We start from the raw sequence: 21336 nt of genomic DNA, 5'->3' as shown, positions 1-21336 counted from the left end.
TAATGAACAGTGGATTTTTCAGGAATGCAACTAACCATGTAAATCAAGGGAAGAGAGAACTTTGTTTGGTGTGATCCTTCCCCAAGAAATGTGGACCATTGCCGAAAATCCCATCTGGTGGGTGAATGTGCTGGTGGTGCGTGAATCATGACTATTCCCTCCACAGGTCTAAATTACTGTGTCTTCATCCAGAAACAAGCGTCCGAATACTTCCTTCTGTACATGTTTGTCATGTGCCCAGACATTTTTATATTAAAATTCATGTTCTTAGTTAAAAGTGACCCTCCTTTTATTTCTGTTTTATTAGCGTTTGGGCACATTATACACGTAAACAAACCTATACAGCTGACCCTTGAACAATGCAGGTGTTGGGGCGCTGACCCTCCACGCAGCCAAAAATCCGAGGATAACTTGTAGTCAGTCCTCCACGTGCTTCGCTCAGCATCTGAGGAGTCAACCAGCCGTGGATCACGTAGTGCTGAGCATTTACTACTGAAAAATTCCACCTACAAGTGGACCCACGCAGCTCCAACCTGTGTCGTTCAAGGGTCAAATCTATACTCAGAATAGTGTGTGTAGGTCGGTTACACATGAATTTCATTTTAGAATAGTCCAGGAGACACCGTGAAATATTTGCTATAAACAGGATACTTGGTTTGACATGTTTAGGAGCCATGGTTACGGGCAGGAAAGTTGTTTAAACAATCGCACAACGGGTATAAATGCATGGACTTTGGAGAGGGCGTGGTTTAGCTATAAACAAGCCTCCTAGGACCTGAGAAGGCGTTTCACAAGAAGGTGTCGCACATGTTCCAGAACCACTGCGTACAAAAACAACTGAGGTTACCAACTTAAACAAGGGATCAAGGTTAGCATTACCCCTGATACGACATATAAACATCACGTACCCCTTGATATGATGCACTGAACAGGACACGATATCACTTCTGGGTAGTCTTGCCAAAAATGCATAACTTTCATCATGAAAACATCTGAGAAACCCAAACTGAGGGACACTCTACAGAATAACTATTATTCTTCGAGAGTGTCAAGGTCATTAAGGTAAGGAAAGATTGGGGAACCACCATGTATTGGAGGAGATTAAGGAGACACGATAACTAAAAGATTGTGGGAACAGAAAGAGGACATCGGGGAAAACTGGTGAAATTCCCATGAGATCTGTTTTTAAGTTAGTAATATTATAACGTTGTTAATTTCCTGATTTTGATAACGGTGCTATGTTTATCTAAGTTGTTAACACAGGAGAAATGGGGTGAAGGGTATATCTCAGTTTTCTATTATTGCAACTTTTATGTAAATCTAAAATTATATCAAAATAAAAAGAAAAAAATTAAAAAAAAAAAAAAAGGAAGGCGTCTCATAAAAAGGCTTCCCAGCTGAGCTTGGACACCTGAGAGGTGGGTGGTGCTGGGAGGGATGCTGAGGGTGGGGAGGCAGCGCCCGGGGGGAGGAGTTGCAGGCGGAGGGGTCCCTGCCCCCAGCCCAGGAGAGTCGGCTTCTGATGAACCCAAGTCCACCTAGTTCTAACTCTCACGCTCTTGGGACAACCCCAGTGGTTCTCAGCTGGGGGTAATTCTGTCTCCCGGGGACACTTGGTGACGTCCGGAGACAAGTTTGGTCATCTCCAAGGTGGGGAGACTGCCTCCTGGCCGCTGGAGGCTTGAGGCCAGGGATGCCGCTAACATCCTTCCCTGACCCCCGTGCACAAGAGAGAACCGCCAGCCCAAGCGTCAGCTCTCCTTTGATTTCTACCGTGCACATTCACAGTCACACACAGCCCTCGTCCTTCTTGACTGGTAAACGTGGACAGAGTAGAATATTCACCCACACAGTATTATCATAGGTTTATATAATGACTGATGATTTTCCAAGCACCTTTCTTACACTGTGTTGAGTCTCACCACAAAGGGTGATGTATACAAGATCAATGAGGCAGAAAGGTTGACCGGGCTCACGGCTGGCAAATACTCGAACCCCAGCATCCTTCAGTGAAGAATTTATCTCAACAATATTTCCCAAATGCCTGTCACAGGCCTGAGACCATATGAGGGACTCAACACGATGCACTGAGCGGGCCGCGGCCTGCTGGAGGTGATCCTGTGTGCTGGTCATACATGAGTCCCCTGTCGGCACCGTCCATATGTGCCGGGCACTGTCCCCATGTGCTGGGCACAGTCCATATGTGCCGGGCACCGTCCATATGTGCTGGTCACTCTCCTATGTGCCGGGGACTGTCCCCATGTGCTGGGCACCGTCCATATGTGCTGGTCACTCTCCTATGTGCTGGGCACTGTCCCCATGTGCTGGGCACCGTCCATATGTGCTGGTCACTCTCCTATGTGCTGGGCACTGTCCCCATGTACTGGGCACCGTCCATATGTGCCGGGCACTGTCCCCATGTGCTGGGCACCGTCCATATGTGCTGGGCACTGTCCCCATGTGCTGGGCACCGTCCATATGTGCCGGGCACTGTCCCCATGTGCTGGGCACCGTCCATACGTGCTGGTCACTCTATGTGCTGGGCGCCGTCCCTACGGGCTGGTCACTCTCCTACGTGCTGGCCCCTGTCCCCGTGTGCTGGGCACTGTCCATACGTGCTGGTCATGCCCCCCATGCCCTCTCCTGTCCCCTCTGGTCCCCGGTCTCCTCCCCCCACACCCTTCTCTGTGCCCTGACACTGAGGGAGCCTCTCGCCAGTCCGGGTCCCTTAGCCTCCGGTTCTGGTTGGCTCTGCCGGGGCCTGCACTGCGGGGGGAGTGGAGGGGGTTGCAGAGCGCCTTCCAGAGCTCTCTCCAGCTTCGGGCCCACGGTCTGCCAGGAGCTGCCTCAACCAGGCTTCCGAATGCTGGGGGTCCTGCTTCCACGGGCCCCCTCTCTCTGGACCCTGCCCACAGGCCTAGGATGGTAATGGTTTCCCCTGTGCTCTGGGAATGGCTCCTTTCAAACCCTTCCCAGGGGATCCCACTGCTCTCCAGGACCCACCCATCCACTGTCACGAAAGAACAGAGACGGCAAAATGACCCATGATGTGAGCGTGTCTTATGTGCTGATGAAATCGGCCAAGACGTGCACGTGGAAACACAAGAGACCGATTGTGAGAAGCGCCTGGAAGAGGGACGAGGGTTTCCATGGGGACTCCAGGGGAAGGGACCCGCCACCTCAGCAGGTTTGGGGAGTAACCCAACCCACAGAGGGGCCAGAGAAATCTAGTGGCCGTGATGCCAGCCATTCCCGGCGGGGACAGCCCCGGGGCTCCAGGGGTCTGGGAACTGGGTGAAACAATTAAGTTTGTGAGAAGCTTATCAGAATGACTGGTTTTCTGGAGTTGGATGGTCTTTATGAGCCCTAATTCCAACCATCCTGAAGAGTCATGAATCCCGTGAAAGCAGAAGAGGCTGGGGGCGCATCCATCCTCCTGATCGCCCCGATTCCAGAACCACCCAGACGCCTCCAGTGCCTGGAAAGACGCTGGCTTTGTTGAACCGACATCTGAGCATCTTTTCACTGCTTCCAGGTGTCCTGCGGCATCACAGGACAAATGAGCCTCCTCGTTCCTTCATTCGGGGCTTTACTACGAGTCCGACCCCACCAGACGCAGGGATAATGCGGTGACGGGGGTGCGGAGTCCTGTTGGGGAGACAGATCGTCGTAGACCGGCGAGCAGAGCAATGCAGGCGGAGGGAGGGACGGGGACACGAGACACACTCAGGACAGTTGGGGCGGCCACGTCAGCCAGGGTGTGGGAGGTGGTCAGTGTCAGAGCTCAGCTCTTAGTCAGAAGTCAGCTTTCACTTCTGATCACGTGGAAGCACACGTCCAGGGCTCTGGAAGCCTGAGGCCCCTTGAAGTGCTTACTGCAGAAACCAGAAGAGGCCCCCTTTGGTAAAGGTGGATGGTTTTTCTAAAGCACAAACAGAACCCACTGAACGAATGTCGCTGGGAAATGCAGTGTTTGTAGGATGTACTTCTGTGCGCGTGCCGCGTACTTCATCAACTTGATGACCAGCTTCCGCTCTGGGATGGAGGATGCTCACGACTCACGGAGCGTTTGGAGCCCTTTCCCGTGAAGGACGGTGGGGCAGGATCGGTGCCCAGGTCTGGGGGCGTGCGGACCTCGGTGGGATGGAGGTTGGGAGTGGGGCTGAAATACTCTGCAAGTGTGGGAAGATTTTCACGCTTCCCAGTGGCTCTCGCCACTCCACGGTCCTTCTGCCCCTCCCCTCTGGCGGCTCCCTGGAGTGTCATGTTGGGACGGGAACTCTTCCTGAATTAAACACCAAACAAGATGCTGCCTTCAGAACAGCATCATTAGCACAGACACCGGGGTAAGACCCCTCGTCGCCCGGAGACCCTGCGGGTCTGGACCACCGGTCGGGCAGAGACAATCAAGAGAGGAAGTGGGGAGGGAGAGTGAAGGAGGCCTGCGGAGAGGCCAGGAGACCAGGACGGGAGAAGGGGGTACCGAGCTGGTGCTGGCCCTGGGTGACGTGGCGCTGCAGTGCGATGTGATGGGGGCCAAGGCCTGTGTTCCTGGCATGTTCCCACGTGTCCCCGCCGTGTTCTCTAGACGACGCAGTTGCCCTCACCTGTCCTCCCATCAGGGCCAGGAGGGCACCTCCTACCTAGAACCCAGGGCAGCACATGACAAGGGGGCCACCTGTTCCCTGAGCTAACCCCCCGCAGGTCACCCGCCCAATTAACGTGACATTCATTAACACTCTGACCTTAGACGCTTTGTCTGCTGATGGAGAAACTACCAAAACAAGCTCTTTCAAAGAATAATAGGGACCATAATTTTCTTTCAATTCTGCCTATTGTCTGCTTTGACCTACTTAAAAACATAAAGACTCTTGCTCTAATGTTAACTGTGTTACCTTTGTGTTCTGTACAAACCAAAGGTAAAAGTGAAAAGCAATCCTTTGTTCAGCTCCAAATCTCTCTAGCTTTTGGTGGAAAAAGAAAAGCGTACGAGCATTTATTTCTCCCTTCTGTTCTTGTAAATCTTATTCCTACGGTAGCATCTACAGAGAAATTCTTCCGATCCCCCTACCTTCCGGCTGTGAAATAAATCTGCGCGGGCGAGGATCCAGAGTTTTGTATCCTTCCCCAGAAAGCGTAACGCAGTCAGCACGGTGAAGCCCTGTAGCACAAGGTCCTGGAAGTCCTAGGCCAACAGGACAAAGGAGCCTGGGAAGGAGGCGGAGCTCGCGATGCTCCTGGCCTCAAATCTCCCCCCGCACCCATCCCCCCGTGATCCAGCGGGGCCCCGGGGAGGGGGGCGCTTGGTGGGAACCCGTCTCCTGAGTGAGCGCCTCACCCGCGTTTCTCTGGGGCCCCGTGGTGCCGCCCTGCCTGCGACGTGGCTCCCACCGCGGGCGACCGTGGTCCAGACTGTTCTGAGGCTGCATCGTGAGTGGCCCCCAGAATGTCCCTTCACGAGGACCACGCGGCTGGGTCTACGACTGCCCACTCCGAGTGAGGCCCTGGGGGTTTGCGGGCCTGCATGATGTCATTTAACACCGGGGCTTGTCCCACCGAATCACAACTTTTCACGGGACCCAGTCACGTGTCATTTCTCACACATTCTCATACGAGGACGAATGTTCCGACGTCTGGAGACGGGGTTTTGCTGGAGCCGCGGCTGGATGGACGACCCTCTCGCTCCAGCGGGCGAGGTCCTTAGTGACTCTCACACTAGCAGTGGGGGACCACGGGCGGGGGGGGGGGCTGATGGTGGAGGCCCGACCACTGCTTGACAAACACGAGGGCCCGAGATGCGGCTGCGTGACCCCTCGAGACCCCACAGTTGGAGCCCAGACTGCGGGGAACGTCAGACAAATGGGTTCCTAACCACCCCCCAAAATAAAATCCCTGGGGAGGACAGTGGTGGCAAGAGAGAGCAAAGAGAAGGAGACAGAGGAGAAACCAACAGATTTTTCATGGACAGGTGACCCCACCCCGCGCAGGCCCCTGATCTGGGCGCTGATGCCAACACACCGTGAGAGAGAACTGCAGGCAGACAGGGAACCCTGGACATTGACCAGATATTGACACTCTGAAGAATGTGATTCCTTAATGTCTTAACGGCATCGCAGTTGTGCTTCCAAAGGAAGAGCCCTTACCTTCCAGTGTGGGTCTTTTAGAGATAAATACAGAAACACCTACCTAGGCTGTGTGGGCTTTGTTTCAACATAACCTGGACAGGAAGGCAGGTGAGGTACCGATGGGACAAGACTGGCCCTGAATCGATCATTCCCGAGGCTGGGTGATGAGTGTTTGGGGTTCATTATGTTGCACTCTTGCCTTTATATCGGATTACTAGTTTCCATGATTAGCAGATGTTCGGTAAGTGGAGAGGGGACAGAAAACATTTAAGAGGGAGGCCCTGAGGGGTAAGAGGTGCCCCAAGAAGTGTTGTGGAAAAGTCAGGTCACTGAGTCAGGCACCCAGGGGCCCCATACCCCAGCTGCAGGTCCATCCTGATGTGCTCAGGGGACACTGCATTGGAGGTTTCCCAGGTCCAAACACGTACACAAACAGGAGAGTTTTGCTTCTCTCACAATGACTAGACTGGGCCCTGGAGGCACTTGTCATATTTCTTTAGAGATGTACAGGTAAAATTTTCATATTTATATATCACTGGCATTTGCTAACTACAAGCAAAATTTAAGTCTCTCCCATTGCTACAAAAATAATATTTTATCCATCTGCCAATTTGTCTCCTTGAATAAATCTTCCTATAAAAGCAATTTGGTTAGCATTTCCTTTGCAAACAGAACCACTGGGTTTTGGACCATGTTCCAGGATGGCAATTGGAGTTGCTAGAATGATTTGCAGCCACCTGACGCCCGAAAAGATTCACAGTTGTTTATCTGTTCCATTAATTGACCGTCTGATGACTCAGCCAGCATTTAGCGCTATTACTCATTATTCCGTGAGGATTTCTCTAACCCAGAGCACAGCCTACAGCAACTGCTGTCGGCCAAGTCGAAGGGATTGTGAATTGGAATACAAATTATACATACACTGGAGGAAAACTTCAGACTTTCCAGCTTTGTTAACAGCACTGTTAGCTAACAGAAGTAACTGCAGAGGCCTCTTAAAAGGGGTGGGTGCCTCTCAGTGGGTGGCGCTCCCCTAGCTCCCTCGGGGGTGGCATGGTTAGGAGGCCCAGAGGAGAAGGGAATGATCTAAAACAGAGAATTCACAATATGCCACCTCCAGCCAGCCACTGCCTTTAATCTGTTTTTGCCTTTGGTGAATGTAGTTCACCCACACCCCAGGGGAACGCATGTGGCTTCCATAATCATGCTCCTGGGCTTAAAGATGCTGCTGTCGAGTAAGACCTGCGAACTCGCTCAAGCTCACCCCTGGACCAAACCAGCCACTTTCAAATGGGAAAGCACGACCACGGGCCGACACACGTTTGTGGCCGGTGCTACATCCTGGCCCGTCGTACCCAGGGCTACGGTCTGGAGGAAGGACGGGGCGTCCTCCAGGGCGCTCCCCACTCGGCCTGCCGAGACGGCGCGCAGTGCCCTCCCTTACCTGCAGGTAGTGGCAGGGCCGCAGTGGCGGCTTCAGCTCCGGGGGCCCCAGCGGCTTGTCCAGGTGCAGGGAGCTCTTGCGGTAGGCCTCCTTGGCCTGGCTCACCGTGAGCGTGGACCAGGAGCTGCGCTTCATGTACTTGGCTTCCGGCGCCAGGGCCAGGCCCTCACAGGCTGAGCACTTGACGTCGCTGTTGCTCTTGGAAATCCTCAGGGAGAGGTCCCCGAAGGGGCTGGCCAGGGCGTCGGGGTAGCAGTGGGCCGTGGGGTCGGCGGGGTGACGGCTGAGCACGCTGGAGGCTCGGTAGGTGCTGTCACTGTCCAGGTTGTCGTCCGAGCTCCACCAGCTGCTGAGTCCCGAGCGGTGCCGGCCCTCGGCCTTGCGCTCCCGGCTCTTACTCCGTTTGCTGTGCTTGGAGTGGTGGCCGTGGGCGTGCTCGTCCGCCCGGCCGTCCCCCTTGGTGCCGTTGACGTGGCCCTTGGACGAGCCCTCCAGGGAGTGGGACTTGGTGAAGAGCTTCTGCACGGAGTGGACCAGGTGGCGGATGCGGCCAGGGCTCTCGCTGCGCTGTTCGGCAGCCGCGGAGGTGCGCTGGTACTGCAGCGTGTGGAAGCCGTCCCTGTGCAGGGGCAGCTGCTTCTCGAACTGGTCCAGCAGGTTGGCCGGGATCCGGTTGGTCTTGGCGCCAGCGTGGGCCACGGCACAGTCGTCCCTGGTGTCGTAGTGGGAGCTGTAGTGCATCCGGGGAAAGGTGCTGCTGGACACGTGGTCTCCCAGCGCCACCGGCAGCATCACGCAGTCAGAGTGGACGGAGGCCCGCGGGGAGCAGCGGTGACGCTCCATCGGGCAGCTCTCGGCCGGGCTGAGCAGGTAGGGCTGCCGCGCCTCCGGGCCACGGTGCAGGTAGCTGTGGCTGTGCTCGCAGTCCTCGGGGGGCGTCAAGCCACAGGTGTGGCCGGAGCACAGCGGGGGCTGGTTCCGACTCCCGGGTAAGCCTTTCATAGCCCTCAGTGCAGGGGAGTACCTGTCTTCATTGAAGTGCTGAGTCGGGGACCATGAGTGCGGCTGGTCTGTCGAGAGAACACAGAAGCACCGTGTCAGACTCGGTGGGAACACGGACGGCAGCCCTCGCTTGACACCCTTCCCTCTACACGTGGACTATGTGTAGCCCGTGGCCACTCCTGGTCTGGACGCTCAAGTGAACGATCATTGTTTTATACCACATCGCCCGCTCCAAAGTGTAAGAGCATTAAAAGTAACTTCGATACTCCCCGGTGTAGTTTGACAACTACGAATACTTAATGCCTAATACATTCATCAGGTCTCCTGACAGCAAGATTTTGTGGCGTTAAACAGATGAACAATTTGGGGGAAAAAACCAAGTTACATTTCAACTAGACTTGCGTGTTGTGGTTCAGTTTAAGAAGTCTGAGAAATCACACCTGGTATTTCATCAGCGATACTGCCTGGTGGGCTGGCGCACCACACGCTAGGGTGCTGGTCACGAACCACTTACTGAAGCTGTGTCCTCGCTATGCAGGCGAGCAGCGGGGGTGACTTTCTCAAGGCCACCGTCCGCGTCAACGTGAGGATGGAACCAGGATGTCCTGACTTCCTATTTCAGATGGTTGACTTTGAGCTGTACGATTCTACTCAGAAACGTCGGGGAAGAAAGGTCTGATATTGTGAGCTGCACTACTAGACACAGACCCCCGAACCACCAGAGCCGACCTCTGCAGGATGCTGGGTTTGCTGCTGCTGGGGGTCCCGGTAGGAAGACAGCTGAGCTCAGTGGTCGAAACGGGGGCCTCCGGGCATGGACTAGTTAGGGTTAGGGTCCCCGTTCTGCCAGCACTAGCGTGGGACTCCCGGCAGGTTTCTGTCACCTCAACGGCGCGCTGGCAACAAGCAGAGGTCCAGGAGGAGGACCCGCTCAATGATTATCTTTAGCTACATTATGATGACTGTAATTGTTACCATTTTCAATTCTCTTGGGTCAGCATGTATAAAGTCCAGGGTTTACTGGATTCCAGGCTTTGCTAGAGAAGCCCCTCGCTCCACTTCTGCTTCCTGATGCTCCAGCGTCTCTGCTTCTGTTGCTTCCAACTGGTCACCAAACAGATGCAGGAGACACAGACTCTATTATAGTATATGATATGCCTATATACTATGTATGCAAAATGCACATATCCATATAGAATATGCAAACCTAGTATATAATATGCATATAATATAATCTATACAGGAAATACAGACTCTATTATAGCATATGATACGCCTATATACCATGTATGCATAATGTTTAGGTCCATATAGGATATGTATACATAGTATGTTATTTGCATATAATATATAAAGGAAATAGACTCTATTATAGCATATGATATACATATATAGTATGTACACATAATGCATATATCATATATAATATGCATACATTGTACATAGTATGCATATAATATATACAGGAAATACAGACTATTATAGTATATAGCAGGGGTCCCCAACCCCTGGGCCACAGACAGCTACCGGTCCACGACCTGTTAAGAACTGGGTGGTACAGCAGGAGGTGAGCGGCAGGTGATCCACGGAAGCTCCATCTGTATTTACAGCCGCTCCCCATCGATCGCATTACCGCCTGAGCTCCTCCTACTGTCAGGTCAGGAGCGGCATTAGATTCTCATAGGAGCGCGAACCCTACCGTGAACTGCGCACGTGAGGGGTCTAGGTGACATACTCTATGAGGATCTAATGCCTGATGACCTGAGGTGGAGCTGAGGCGCTGATGCTAGCGCTGGGGAGCGGCTGCAAATACAGATTATCATCAGCAGAGAGGTTTGACTGCACAGAGACCGTAATAAATCAATTGCTTGCAGACTCAAATCAAAACCCCATCAGTGAGTGGCAAGTGAAAACAAGCTCAGGGCCCCCACTGATTCTGCATTATGGTGAGTGGTATAATTATTTCATTATCTATTACAATGTAATAATAATAGAAATAAAGTACACAATAAATGTAATGCACTTGAATCATCCTGAAACTATCCCCACCCCCCCTCCTCCCCCATCCGTGGAAAAACTGTCTTCTACAAAACTGGTCCCACGTGCCAAAAAGGTTGGGGACCACTGGTATATAGTATACATATACAGTACGTAATATGCACATATGGCATGTAATGTAATGTATACCGGAAATACAGTCTATTATAGTATATACTATACATTTATAGCATGTATATATAGTGCATATGTCCATATATAAAATGCATATATAGTATGTGTCTAATATATAGAGGAAATAGATCCTATTAGAGTGTGTAATATGCACATATAGCATGTATGTATAATGCATATATCTGTATATAACATGCATGTATAGTATATAGCATGCATGTAATATATAGAGGAAATAGATCCTACTATAGTGTATAATGTGCACATATAACATATATACGTAGTGCATATACTCACATATAATATGCATATATAGTATATAGCATGCATATAATATACACACAAAATAGCTTCTATATTATAGTGTATGATAGGCACACATAACATGTATACTTAATGCATATATTTGTGTATAATATGCATACACTGTCTATAGCATGTGCAGGAAACACAGACTCAGGATGGCAGGCTCCCTGAGGCTACCGGCTGGCCCCAGCCCTGTGCCAGGCCCAGAGCGGATGCTCCAAGCTGCGTGGTGACCAGATACGCTGGCAGAGCCCCTCCCTCTAGGTTCATCTCTCAGCTCTCCTGGGAAGTATCCTGTGCTTCGTCGCATCAAACTGCTGCTCCTTCTGAAAATTCCTCCGCAGGTCCTCTCCACGCTCTGCTCCCCAGCCTGGGGTGCTTCCTCCAGGATTTGCTCTCCGAGACTCGGCTCCAGCACCACCCACCGCAATTCAGACCATGCCTGGGCCCCCTGCGCGCTGTCCTCAGGCTGAGGGTCCAGAAAGGGACGATAAGGGGACCTTCTCAACGCGTGAGAGCCTCGTCTCCTCAGGAAGGAAGCTGTCTGAGCCCCGACCCACCGCGGTGTCCAGCACCCTCTCCCCAGGGCCACTGCCTGCCTCGGCACCACTGTCCTCCTCCAAGAGTGTCCCCCACTCACCCTTAACTCACAAAGCCTCGCCTGAGACACGCACAGAGCCACCCACCCTGACCCCCAAAGTGGCCTCCAAGGGCCACTGTGCGAAACAGGGAAGGAAGTTGAGAGACATGAGGCTTCTCCCTGATGACCGCCAACCCAGCTCTCCCGGTGACCCACGCAAGGGAAACGTCACCCCCCTGCCAAGGACACTGGCCCAACGACTGGTCCAAGGTGTGGAAATGGAGCAGGACCCCATGGGGCCCCCCAGGTACACAGGCCCTGCCGTGTCCCCCGTTTCTTGCTGTTAGAAAAAGGCTTTCGTTTCCTAGGCCTTCCACGAGTCCCAAAGAGCAGACTCAAGCAGTTACTGGTTAGGGAAGTGAGGGAATTGCAGAAATAAAGGAAAATCAGTCAAGCAAGAAAGGTAATGAGAGATTAAACAATAGCTCAGTGATAAAACAGAGTCCTAGTTCCTCCTCAAGGGATGTACCTACCATCTGACACATAGCTTGGGGCTGCTCTGCAGAAACTAGGACCCCTGCCCGGGTGGAAGAGGGTGACTACAGGCTGAGACCCCAGACGGGTCGGAACCAGGAGGTTGAGGACTGAGATTTCTGGAGCATCACCCTGTTGCCTCACCACCGACCAGAAAGTCACGGTCCCTGCAGCCCTCACCCCAGAGGTTGCCTTTAAAAATCTCATGCTCAGGCCAGCCAGTAACACGCATCAGACAAACCTACGTCTCCCATCTTCTTGGTTGTCGCCTCCGGATCAATGAACCTTCTCTGCTCCAAACTCTGACCTTTCGATTTGTTTGGCCTCGCTGTGCATCTGACACACGGACTTGGGTTCGACACCTGTGTGGGTTCCAAAGGTCCCCTTTTCAGGCTCCAGAACTGCCTGTCAGGCCAGCTCAGATGTGGGGACGCGTTAGAAGAAAGGGACCCGGTTTCACGGATCCCTGAGAAGTTAGGGGCAACCTGGGAGCAACTGACAGCAGGAGAGAAAGTAAACCTTTTCTGAGGATCCCAGGGGGCTGTCTCTCACTCTCTCCTGCACGTTCAGAGCAAACGGTCCCCAATTCCAGGGTCCGTGGGCCCTTTATCTCCAAACAGAGCTTTGCTTCATCCCAGTGTGAGGTGCTTCTCTGTCTCACGGGAGTGGCCATCCCATAATAGCTACGCAGTGTCTGTCCTTCTCCACAGCCAAGTTATAACTGGAGCGCTTCAATATATCAGGAAAGGATATTTCTGATTATATTTTAATATAATTAAAAGCAAGTTTTCAAAGGAAATTCAGTATTCAATTGATAAACAGCACAAACTGTGCTCTGTCATCTAGACTTTACAGCAGCGTAAAGTTGGCATCCTATTATCTTTTGCTTTATTTTTCCATTAACATGTAATTTAATACAATTCTAATCTTCCTCCATACTAAAAAGCCAGCCCATTATTGCTCCACTCACGTATCCCGTTTCTACCTAATGTTTAGCCTGCAAGCTACACTATGAATGCGGCCCCATAAAAGAACAGCATCAAAGAGAAAAGTTTAACTGAAATGAATTAAATTTGATTATGCCACATGTCGATAATATTCTCATTTCCCCTGAATTCCCTGACATAGGCGTGGAAGCTTACACATTACCTCTCAAAAATAAAACAGGGACAACACACAGGATAATAGTCCGCCGTAAATAATGGTGATACCAAAACATATAATGAGGGCTTGTACGCTATAGGTTTTTTAATAAGTCTACATAACATATAACAAATACCTTAGGGGCTGGTCATTTCCCTTTGTGAAAGTGAGGTAACAAACACAAAATGCGGAAGGCGTCTTAGCTTCCTAATTTACAGCTATTCACTGAACCCTTTTTTGTTATTAAGCAAAAGAAAACAGCAATTATCATCGTCATTAACTGTCTCCCCGAATTCAAGCTAGGATGTAAATGCACATTCTACTGCTGGATTTCATGCGACTGTTGCCACATCCAGTCTAAAAAATATATTTTGAGTGGTGGAATGAAACCTTTTAAAATACAGCTAATGTGATGCAGTGCTCACTGTGTGTGAACCGTGTCACAGGCTTTACCCTCCTGGCGGCCCCCTGGGAGCAGTGCCTGTCCCCAGTGCAGGCTGAGGGGGCCAAGGCTAGCAGGGCAGTTGGGCAAGGCTCCCCAGGTGGTACCACACGCAGACACACACACGCACAGGTACACTCTCATATCAGAGCTGCAGCGGAACCCCAGCATCCCAGCTCTGGGCTGCTGATGGATAGGGAGGATGGAGGGGGCCCCTGTGCCCTTTCTGGTTAAACCAGGCTCGTGGTTCCAACACCAAGCCCAGCCTGAGCCACCCAGGCTGGACACACACTGCAGCAAGGGGCCCAGGCCCAGGTGTTTGGGGAAAGCGTGGAGGCCCCTGCCTCCGGGTACAGACAGGCATGGCCAGGCCCTCCCCAACCCCACTGTAGGTGCTTGGAGGTCCTTCCCCCGAGGAAACCAGCTTTGTCTGTCTGCCGGAAGCTCACTTACACCCAAGCTGCCTGCCTGCCTGCATCTGCCTCTGATTTTATCCCCCATCGGGGGGGGCGGGTGGGAGGGAAAGACCTTCCACTGCGTCACTTGCCCCTGCCCTCACTTGGGAAGGAAAATCCTGTAGGAGGGAGAGGGCCGCTGAACTAAATGGAAAGAACAACCCAAGGAAGACAAAATGAAGGGGCAAAAACTTTATCCAGTGGACCACGGTGTTGCCTGCTAAATAAAGAAGGATATATTTTCCCCAAACTAGTGGAACTTATCAACATTTCCTCAGAAATTTCAGCTGGGTCTTGTGCAAAGCCGTGAGGCCTCCCTGGTGGTCCCTGGAACTGCCACTCCCTTTGCCTGCTGACTTGTCCTCCTCGCCACTCCTGTGTCCTCCCCGCTGGCCCCAGCAGCACTGGCTCAGCCCACTTCCCTTCACGACTCCTCAGGAGCCGCAGCCCACCTGGCCATCTTGCCAGGACCTTGCGACACAAGTGCAGGTCAGGGAACCCAGAAAGCAAGAGCCGAGTGGACCTGTTCCCGTATGTAACGTGTGAAGGTATGAAAGATGGGGCCCACCATGTCAAAAGGAGCCTATCTGAAGCTCCTTTAAAAAAGTTTCCTCAAAAATTAAACAGAAAAGTTCAAGATTTGTATCCTGACAGCTACAAAATATTGCTGAAAGAAATTAATGCTGCTCTAAGCAAATGGAAAAATATACCCAAAAACGAATGTATAACTGAATCACTTTGCTGTACAGCAGAAATTAACACAACATTATAAATTAACTATAGTTCAATAAAAAATAAAGATATCCTATGTTCATAAATTGGAAGAATTAAAATGGTTAACGTGGGAATATTCCCCCAAATGACCTACAGATTCAACAATCCCCATCAAACCCCCAACTGGCTTCTCTGTCAAAATTCAAAACCTGATCTTCAAATTCATATAGATAGAAAATGAAAACTAAATCTAAAGCTAGCAGGAGGAAGGAAATAATAAAGCTCAGAGTGGGGATAAATGAAATAAGAAACAATAGAGAGAGTCAGTGAAATTTTCAATATACACAAATCAATCAACATGATAAACCATATTAACAAACTGAAGGAGAAAAATCATATGATCATCTCAATAGATGCAGAGAAAGCTTTTGACAAAATTCAACACCCATTTATGATAAAAACCCTGCAGAAAGTAGGCATAGAGGGAACTTTCCTCAACATAATAAAGGCCATATATGAAAAACCCACAGCCAACATAGTCCTCAATGGTGAAAAACTGAAACCATCTCCACTAAGATCAGGAAAAAGACAAGGTTGCCCACTCTCACCACTCTTATTCAACATAGTTTTGGAATTTTTAGCCACAGCAATCAGAGAAGAAAAGGAAATAAAAGGAATCCAAATCGGAAAAGAAGAAGTAAATCTGTCACTGTTTGCAGATGACATGATACTATACATGGAGAATCCTAAAGATGCTACCAGAAAACTACTAGAGCTAATCAATGAATTTGGTAAAGTAGCAGGATACAAAATTAATGCACAGAAATCTCTGGCATTCCTATACACTAATGATGAAAAATCTGAAAGTGAAATTAAGAAAACACTCCCATTTACCACTGCAACAAAAAGAATAAAATATCTAGGAGTAAACCTACCTAAGGAGACAAAAGACCAGTATGCAGAAAATTATAAGACACTGATGAAAGAAATTAAAGATGATATAAATAGATGGAGAGATATACCATGTTCTTGGATTGGAAGAATCAACATTGTGAAAATGACTCTACTATCCAAAGCAATCTACAGATTCAATGTAATCCCTATCAAACTACCACTGGTATTTTTCACAGAACTAGAACAAAAAATTTCACAATTTGTATGGAAACACAAAAGAGCCTGAATAGCCAAAGCAATCTTGAGAACGAAAAATGGAGCTGGAGGAATCAGGCTCCGTGACTTCAGACTATACTACAAAGCTACAGTAATCAAGACAGTATGGTACTAGCACAAAAACAGAAATATAGATCAATGGAAAAGGATAGAAAGCCCAGAGATAAACCCACGCACATATGGTCACCTTATCTTTGATAAAGGAGGCAGGAATGTACAGTGGAGAAAGGACAGCCTCTTCAATAAGTGGTGCTGGGAAAACTGGACAGGTACATGTAAAAGTATGAGATTAGAACACTCCCTAACACCATACACAAAAATAAACTCAAAATGGATTAAAGACCTAAATGTAAGGTCAGAAACTATCAAAATCTTAGAGGAAAACATAGGCAGAACAGTCTATGACATAAATCACAGCAAGATCCATTTTGACCCACCTCCTAGAGAAATGGAAATAAAACCAAAAATAAACAAATGGGATCTAATGAAACTTAAAAGCTTTTGCACAGCAAAGGAAACCATAAACAAGACCAAAAGACAACCCTCAGAATGGGAGAAAATATTTGCAAATGAATCAACTGATAAAGGATTCATCTCCAAAATTTACAAGCAGCTCATGCAGCTGAATAACAAAAAAAACAAACAACCCAATCCAAAAATGGGCAGAAGGCCTAAATAGACATTTCTCCAAAGAAGATATACAGATTGCCAACAAACACATGAAAGAATGCTCAACATCATAAATCATTAGAGAAATGCAAATCAAAACTACAATGAGATATCATCTCACACCAGTCAGAATGGCCATTGTCAAAAAATCTAGAAACGATAAATGCTGGAGAGGGTGTGGAGAAAAGGGAATACTCTTGCACTGCTGGTGGGAATGTGAATTGGTACAGCCACTATGGAGAACAGTATGGAGGTTCCTTAAAAACTACAAATAGAACTACCATATGACCCAGCAATCCCACTCCTGGGCATATACCCTGAGAATACCATAATTCAAAAAGAGTCATGTACCAAAATGTTCATTGCAGCTCTATTTACAATAGCTAGGAGATGGAAGCAACCTAAGTGTTCATCATCAGATGAATGGATAAAGAAGATGTGGCACATATATACAATGGAATATTACTCAGCCATAAAAAGAAATGAAATTGAGTTACTTCTGGTGAGGTGGATGGACCTAGAGTCTGTCATACAGAGTAAAGTAAGTCAGAAAGAGAAAGACAAATACCATATGCTAACACATATATATGGAATCTAAGAAAAAGAAATGTCATGAAGAACCTAGGGGTAAGACGGGAATAAAGACACAGACCTACTAAAGAATGGACTTGAGGATGTGGGGAGGGGGAAGGGTAAGCTGGGATGAAGTGAGAGAGTGGCATGGACATATATACACTACAAAATGTAAAATAGATAGCTAGTGGGAAGCAGCCGCATAGCACAGGGAGATCAGCTCGGTGCTTTGTGACCACCTAGAGGGGTGGGATAGGGAGGGTGGGAGGGAGGGAGACGCAAGAGGGAAGAGATATGGGAACATATGTATATGTATAACTGATTCACTTTGTTATAAAGCAGAAACTAACACACCATTGTAAAGCAATTATACTCCAATAAAGATGTTAAAAAAAAAAGTTGGTTCTTCAGAAAGATCAATAAAACTGACAAACCTTTAGCTAGACTGAAAAGAAAAAAAAGACTTAAATTTCTAAAACCAGAAACCAAAGTGGCGGATTACTACTAACCTTATATAAATAAGAAGGATTATAAGGGAATACGATGAACAATTGTATGCCAGCAAATTAGATAACCTAGATGAAATGGACAAACTCAAAGAAACACACAAATTACTTTGAGAAGAAACAGAAAATCTTGGCAGAACTATAAGACAGAACTATTGGGTTGGCCTAAAAGATCGTTTGGGTTTTTTGTGCAAGCCCAAATTCACAGGATACAAGATCAAAACACAAAAATCAGTTGTGTTTCTACATATGAGCAATTAACAATTTCCAAAAAGGAAATTAGGAAAGCTATTCCATTTACAATAACATCTAAAAGAATAAAATACCTGTGTCTACATTTAACTAAGAAGGTGAAAGGTTTGTACACTGAGCATGAGAAAGCAGTGCTGAAAGAAATTTAAAAAGACCTAAAGAAATGGAAAGACATCCTATATTCATGGATTGGAAGACTTAATATCTTTAAGAATTCAATACTATCAAAAGTGACCCACAGATTCAATGCAATCTCTATGGAAATTCCCACCGGCGATTTTGCAGAAATGGAAGAACCAATCCTTAAATTCAGTGGAAATTCAATGGGCCCCAAATAGCTAAAACCATCTTGCAAAAGGAGAACAAAGTTGGGGGACTCACACTTCCCAATTCCAAAACTTGCTAAAAACCTACAGTAACCAAAACAGTGTGACTCTGATATAAGGATAGACATATAGACTAATGGAATAGAATTGGGAGTCCAGAAATAAACCTATACATCTATGGCCAATTCATTTCTGGTACAGGTGCCAAGAGTGTTTAGGGAAAGAGTAGTCTTTTCTATAAAACGTGCTGGGACAACCAGATTTCTACCTGCATGAGAATGAAGTCGTACCCCTATCTCACACCATATGCAAAAATGAACACAAAATGGATCAAAGACAAAGAAAGGCATAAAAGTATAAAATTCTTAGAAGAAAACACACATGTACTTCTTTGTGAATGTGGATTAGGCAATGCTTTCTTAGATATGTCATCAAAAGCACAGGAAAAGAAGAAAAAAATAGATAAAATGGACTCCCTAAAATTGAAAACTTTTGAGATTTAAAAGACACCCCCAAGAAAGTGAAAAGACAACCCGGAGAATGCGAAAAACATTTTGCAAATCAAGTATCTGATAAGGAAATTGTATCTAGAGTATATAAAGATCTCTTACGACGTAATTATAAAAGACAAATAGTTCAAATAAAAATGGGCGAAAAATCTAAATAGACATTTCTCCAAAGAAGATACACAAAGGGCCAATAAGTATAGAAAGAGATGCTCAACCACCACTGGCCATCAGGGAAATGCAACTGAAACCACAATGAGATACCATTTCACATCACTAGGATGTCTAAGTAAGAGACAAAGTAACAAGTGCTGATGAGGATACAGAAGAAATGGAACCTCATTCCCTGCTGGGGGGGTGTCAGATGATGCAGTTGCTTTGGAAAGTTCTTCAGAAGGGTAAACACAGAGTAACCATGTGACCCAGGAATTCAAACGTGAGGTACATGCCCCAGAGAAATGAAAGCAGGTGTCCCCACAGAAACTTGTATGTGAATGTTCATAGCAGGGTTATTCGTAATAGTAAAAAAAAGGAAACAACCCAAATGCCCATCAATGGATGTACAAAAGTGGTTATGTTCATCCAAATGGAATATTATTCTCCAATAACAACCAATTAAGTATGGGAACACCGTATAGCATGGATGGACCTTCAAAACATTACGCTAGTGAAAGGAGGTAGTCACAAAGGACCACATGTTACATGATTCCACTCATATGAAGTGTGCAGAAGAGGTAAGACCGGAAACCGATTGTTGAATGTCAGGGGCTGGGGCAGGAGGATAGGGGGTGACTGTCAGGGTGTGGGGTGATGAAAAGGTTCTAAAAGTGACTGCAGTGGTGGTCGCACATATCTGTAAATACAAAAAACACTGAATTGTACATTTTAATGGTGAACTGTATGGTAGGTGAACTATATCCCCATAAACGTCTTATAACTGAATAAATATATACGAAGAAGACATAAAAACACAAAATTGAATATATACAAAGTTCACTTTAAAAATTTTTCCTCATGTGTTTAGAACTCAGTAAAAGACCTGTTTAGTAAAATTTAGGAAAGCAGTATGCTTGCTGGCTTGCTTTTAAACGTCCTCTCTCTCCGTGGTAGGACGGAGGTGATTGAGCTGAGTCCCATTAATTCGACTGCTAGAGAGCTCAGGGCCAATCTGGGGTCCACAGACAGGCACTTGTTTCTCTTTGCTCCTTCATTCTTACTGAAAGTTCTCAGATCATGATTTCAAATTTGCATTTATATTTCATCATGTTTTTGTTATTCACGCATCACATTCTTATAAAATGAGATGAGGAATAAATTAGTGAATAAATTAACTTTAAGTGGTTCGATAATATTAGTTCAAGTTATACAGTAAACCAGTAAATGGATGAGAGCTGTTGAGTCATCGGCGGACAACGGCTGGGGAAGCGCGAACGCACTCCGGCGACGCTGGGGGCAGGGTCAGGAATCCAGCAAGCTGGGGGCCAGCGCTTTCCTCACTCCTGTTACCCAAGGTCTGACAGCTCACGCACATTTGAATTTCCTCACCCATTTGTGGTTTTGCCTTTATTTGCCAAACAGTTCAAAGCCCTTCAAACCTGGGCTATGCACCAGTCTCACCCGGGAAGCATTTCAAAGCGCGGTCCCCAGGCATTACCCCGGACACGGTGGGACTCTGTCTCTGGAGCCGTGGCAGCTCCCCAACCCGTAAATGTCAGACGCTGCCCTCGGCTTCACGTGGGGCACTGCTGTCACTGGTCAAGTCTTCCCCTGTGGCTTTGTGTCCCCAACTAGCGCCTTTCACCTCTGAGTCACTGTGTACCTGGGGGCGGGGGGGGGGGTCCCTTGAACGACTGTCACGTCTCCATCATGGCTGGTAACTGAATGAATATGTAAACAAGCAAAATTAATAAAGAGCATTTGTGCCCTGGGCTTTGCCAGGGGCAGGACTCGCAGGGAGGGCTCCAAGGTTCTTAGGCAAAATTTAGATCCTCTACCAGCTTCTAGGCTGGAGTTGCTGGAATCACAGAACTACTTTCCAGCAGCTGGAGCCTTTTGAAGGGAAGGTTCTGTATGAAACGCTCGCCGCTTCCAAACTGTGAAGCACTGGGGGCAGTACTGTTGAAACGGCTCCGCTGCCGAGCTTTTCTGGCCCTTCTCTCTGCTTGTTCTTTAACGCTTTTTTTAAATTCTGCTTTTGTAAAATCACGGCCCCCAAGGGAAAAAACGCTCAAAGCTTGTGCGCTTTCAACCCGTTTTCAGAGGCACAGCTGCGTACCCCCAGGCGCTAACGCTGCCACGGTTCTTAAGCTGAGGGTCTTCGGGCCTGCGGGGCTCAAGACCCTCCCCTGTGTTACAGATGCAGGTCAGCTCCCTGGGCCCCTGGTACTGTCCGTCTCAGCTGCTCCCTGACCTGAGAC

At 48.3% G+C, this 21336-nt stretch overlaps 1 protein-coding gene across 2 annotated transcripts in view; it reads right to left on the bottom strand.

Moving 5' to 3' along the window:
• The window catches only part of DLGAP2 (DLG associated protein 2), a 719605-nt gene that overhangs the window by 89183 nt on the left and 609086 nt on the right, over positions 1-21336 (bottom strand). For both annotated transcript variants that reach the window (XM_060001227.1, XM_060001228.1), the window contains exon 6: positions 7570-8639. In XM_060001227.1, coding sequence (XP_059857210.1) covers positions 7570-8639 — 1070 coding nt within the window. The remainder of the gene's footprint in view (positions 1-7569; positions 8640-21336) is intronic.

The sequence above is a fragment of the Delphinus delphis genome, chromosome 21, assembly GCF_949987515.2.
Source record: "Delphinus delphis chromosome 21, mDelDel1.2, whole genome shotgun sequence".
NCBI classification, from domain to species: Eukaryota; Metazoa; Chordata; class Mammalia; order Artiodactyla; family Delphinidae; genus Delphinus; species Delphinus delphis.
Note: the sequence above shows the minus strand (reverse complement) of the source record. Positions and strands in the feature narration are given on the sequence as shown.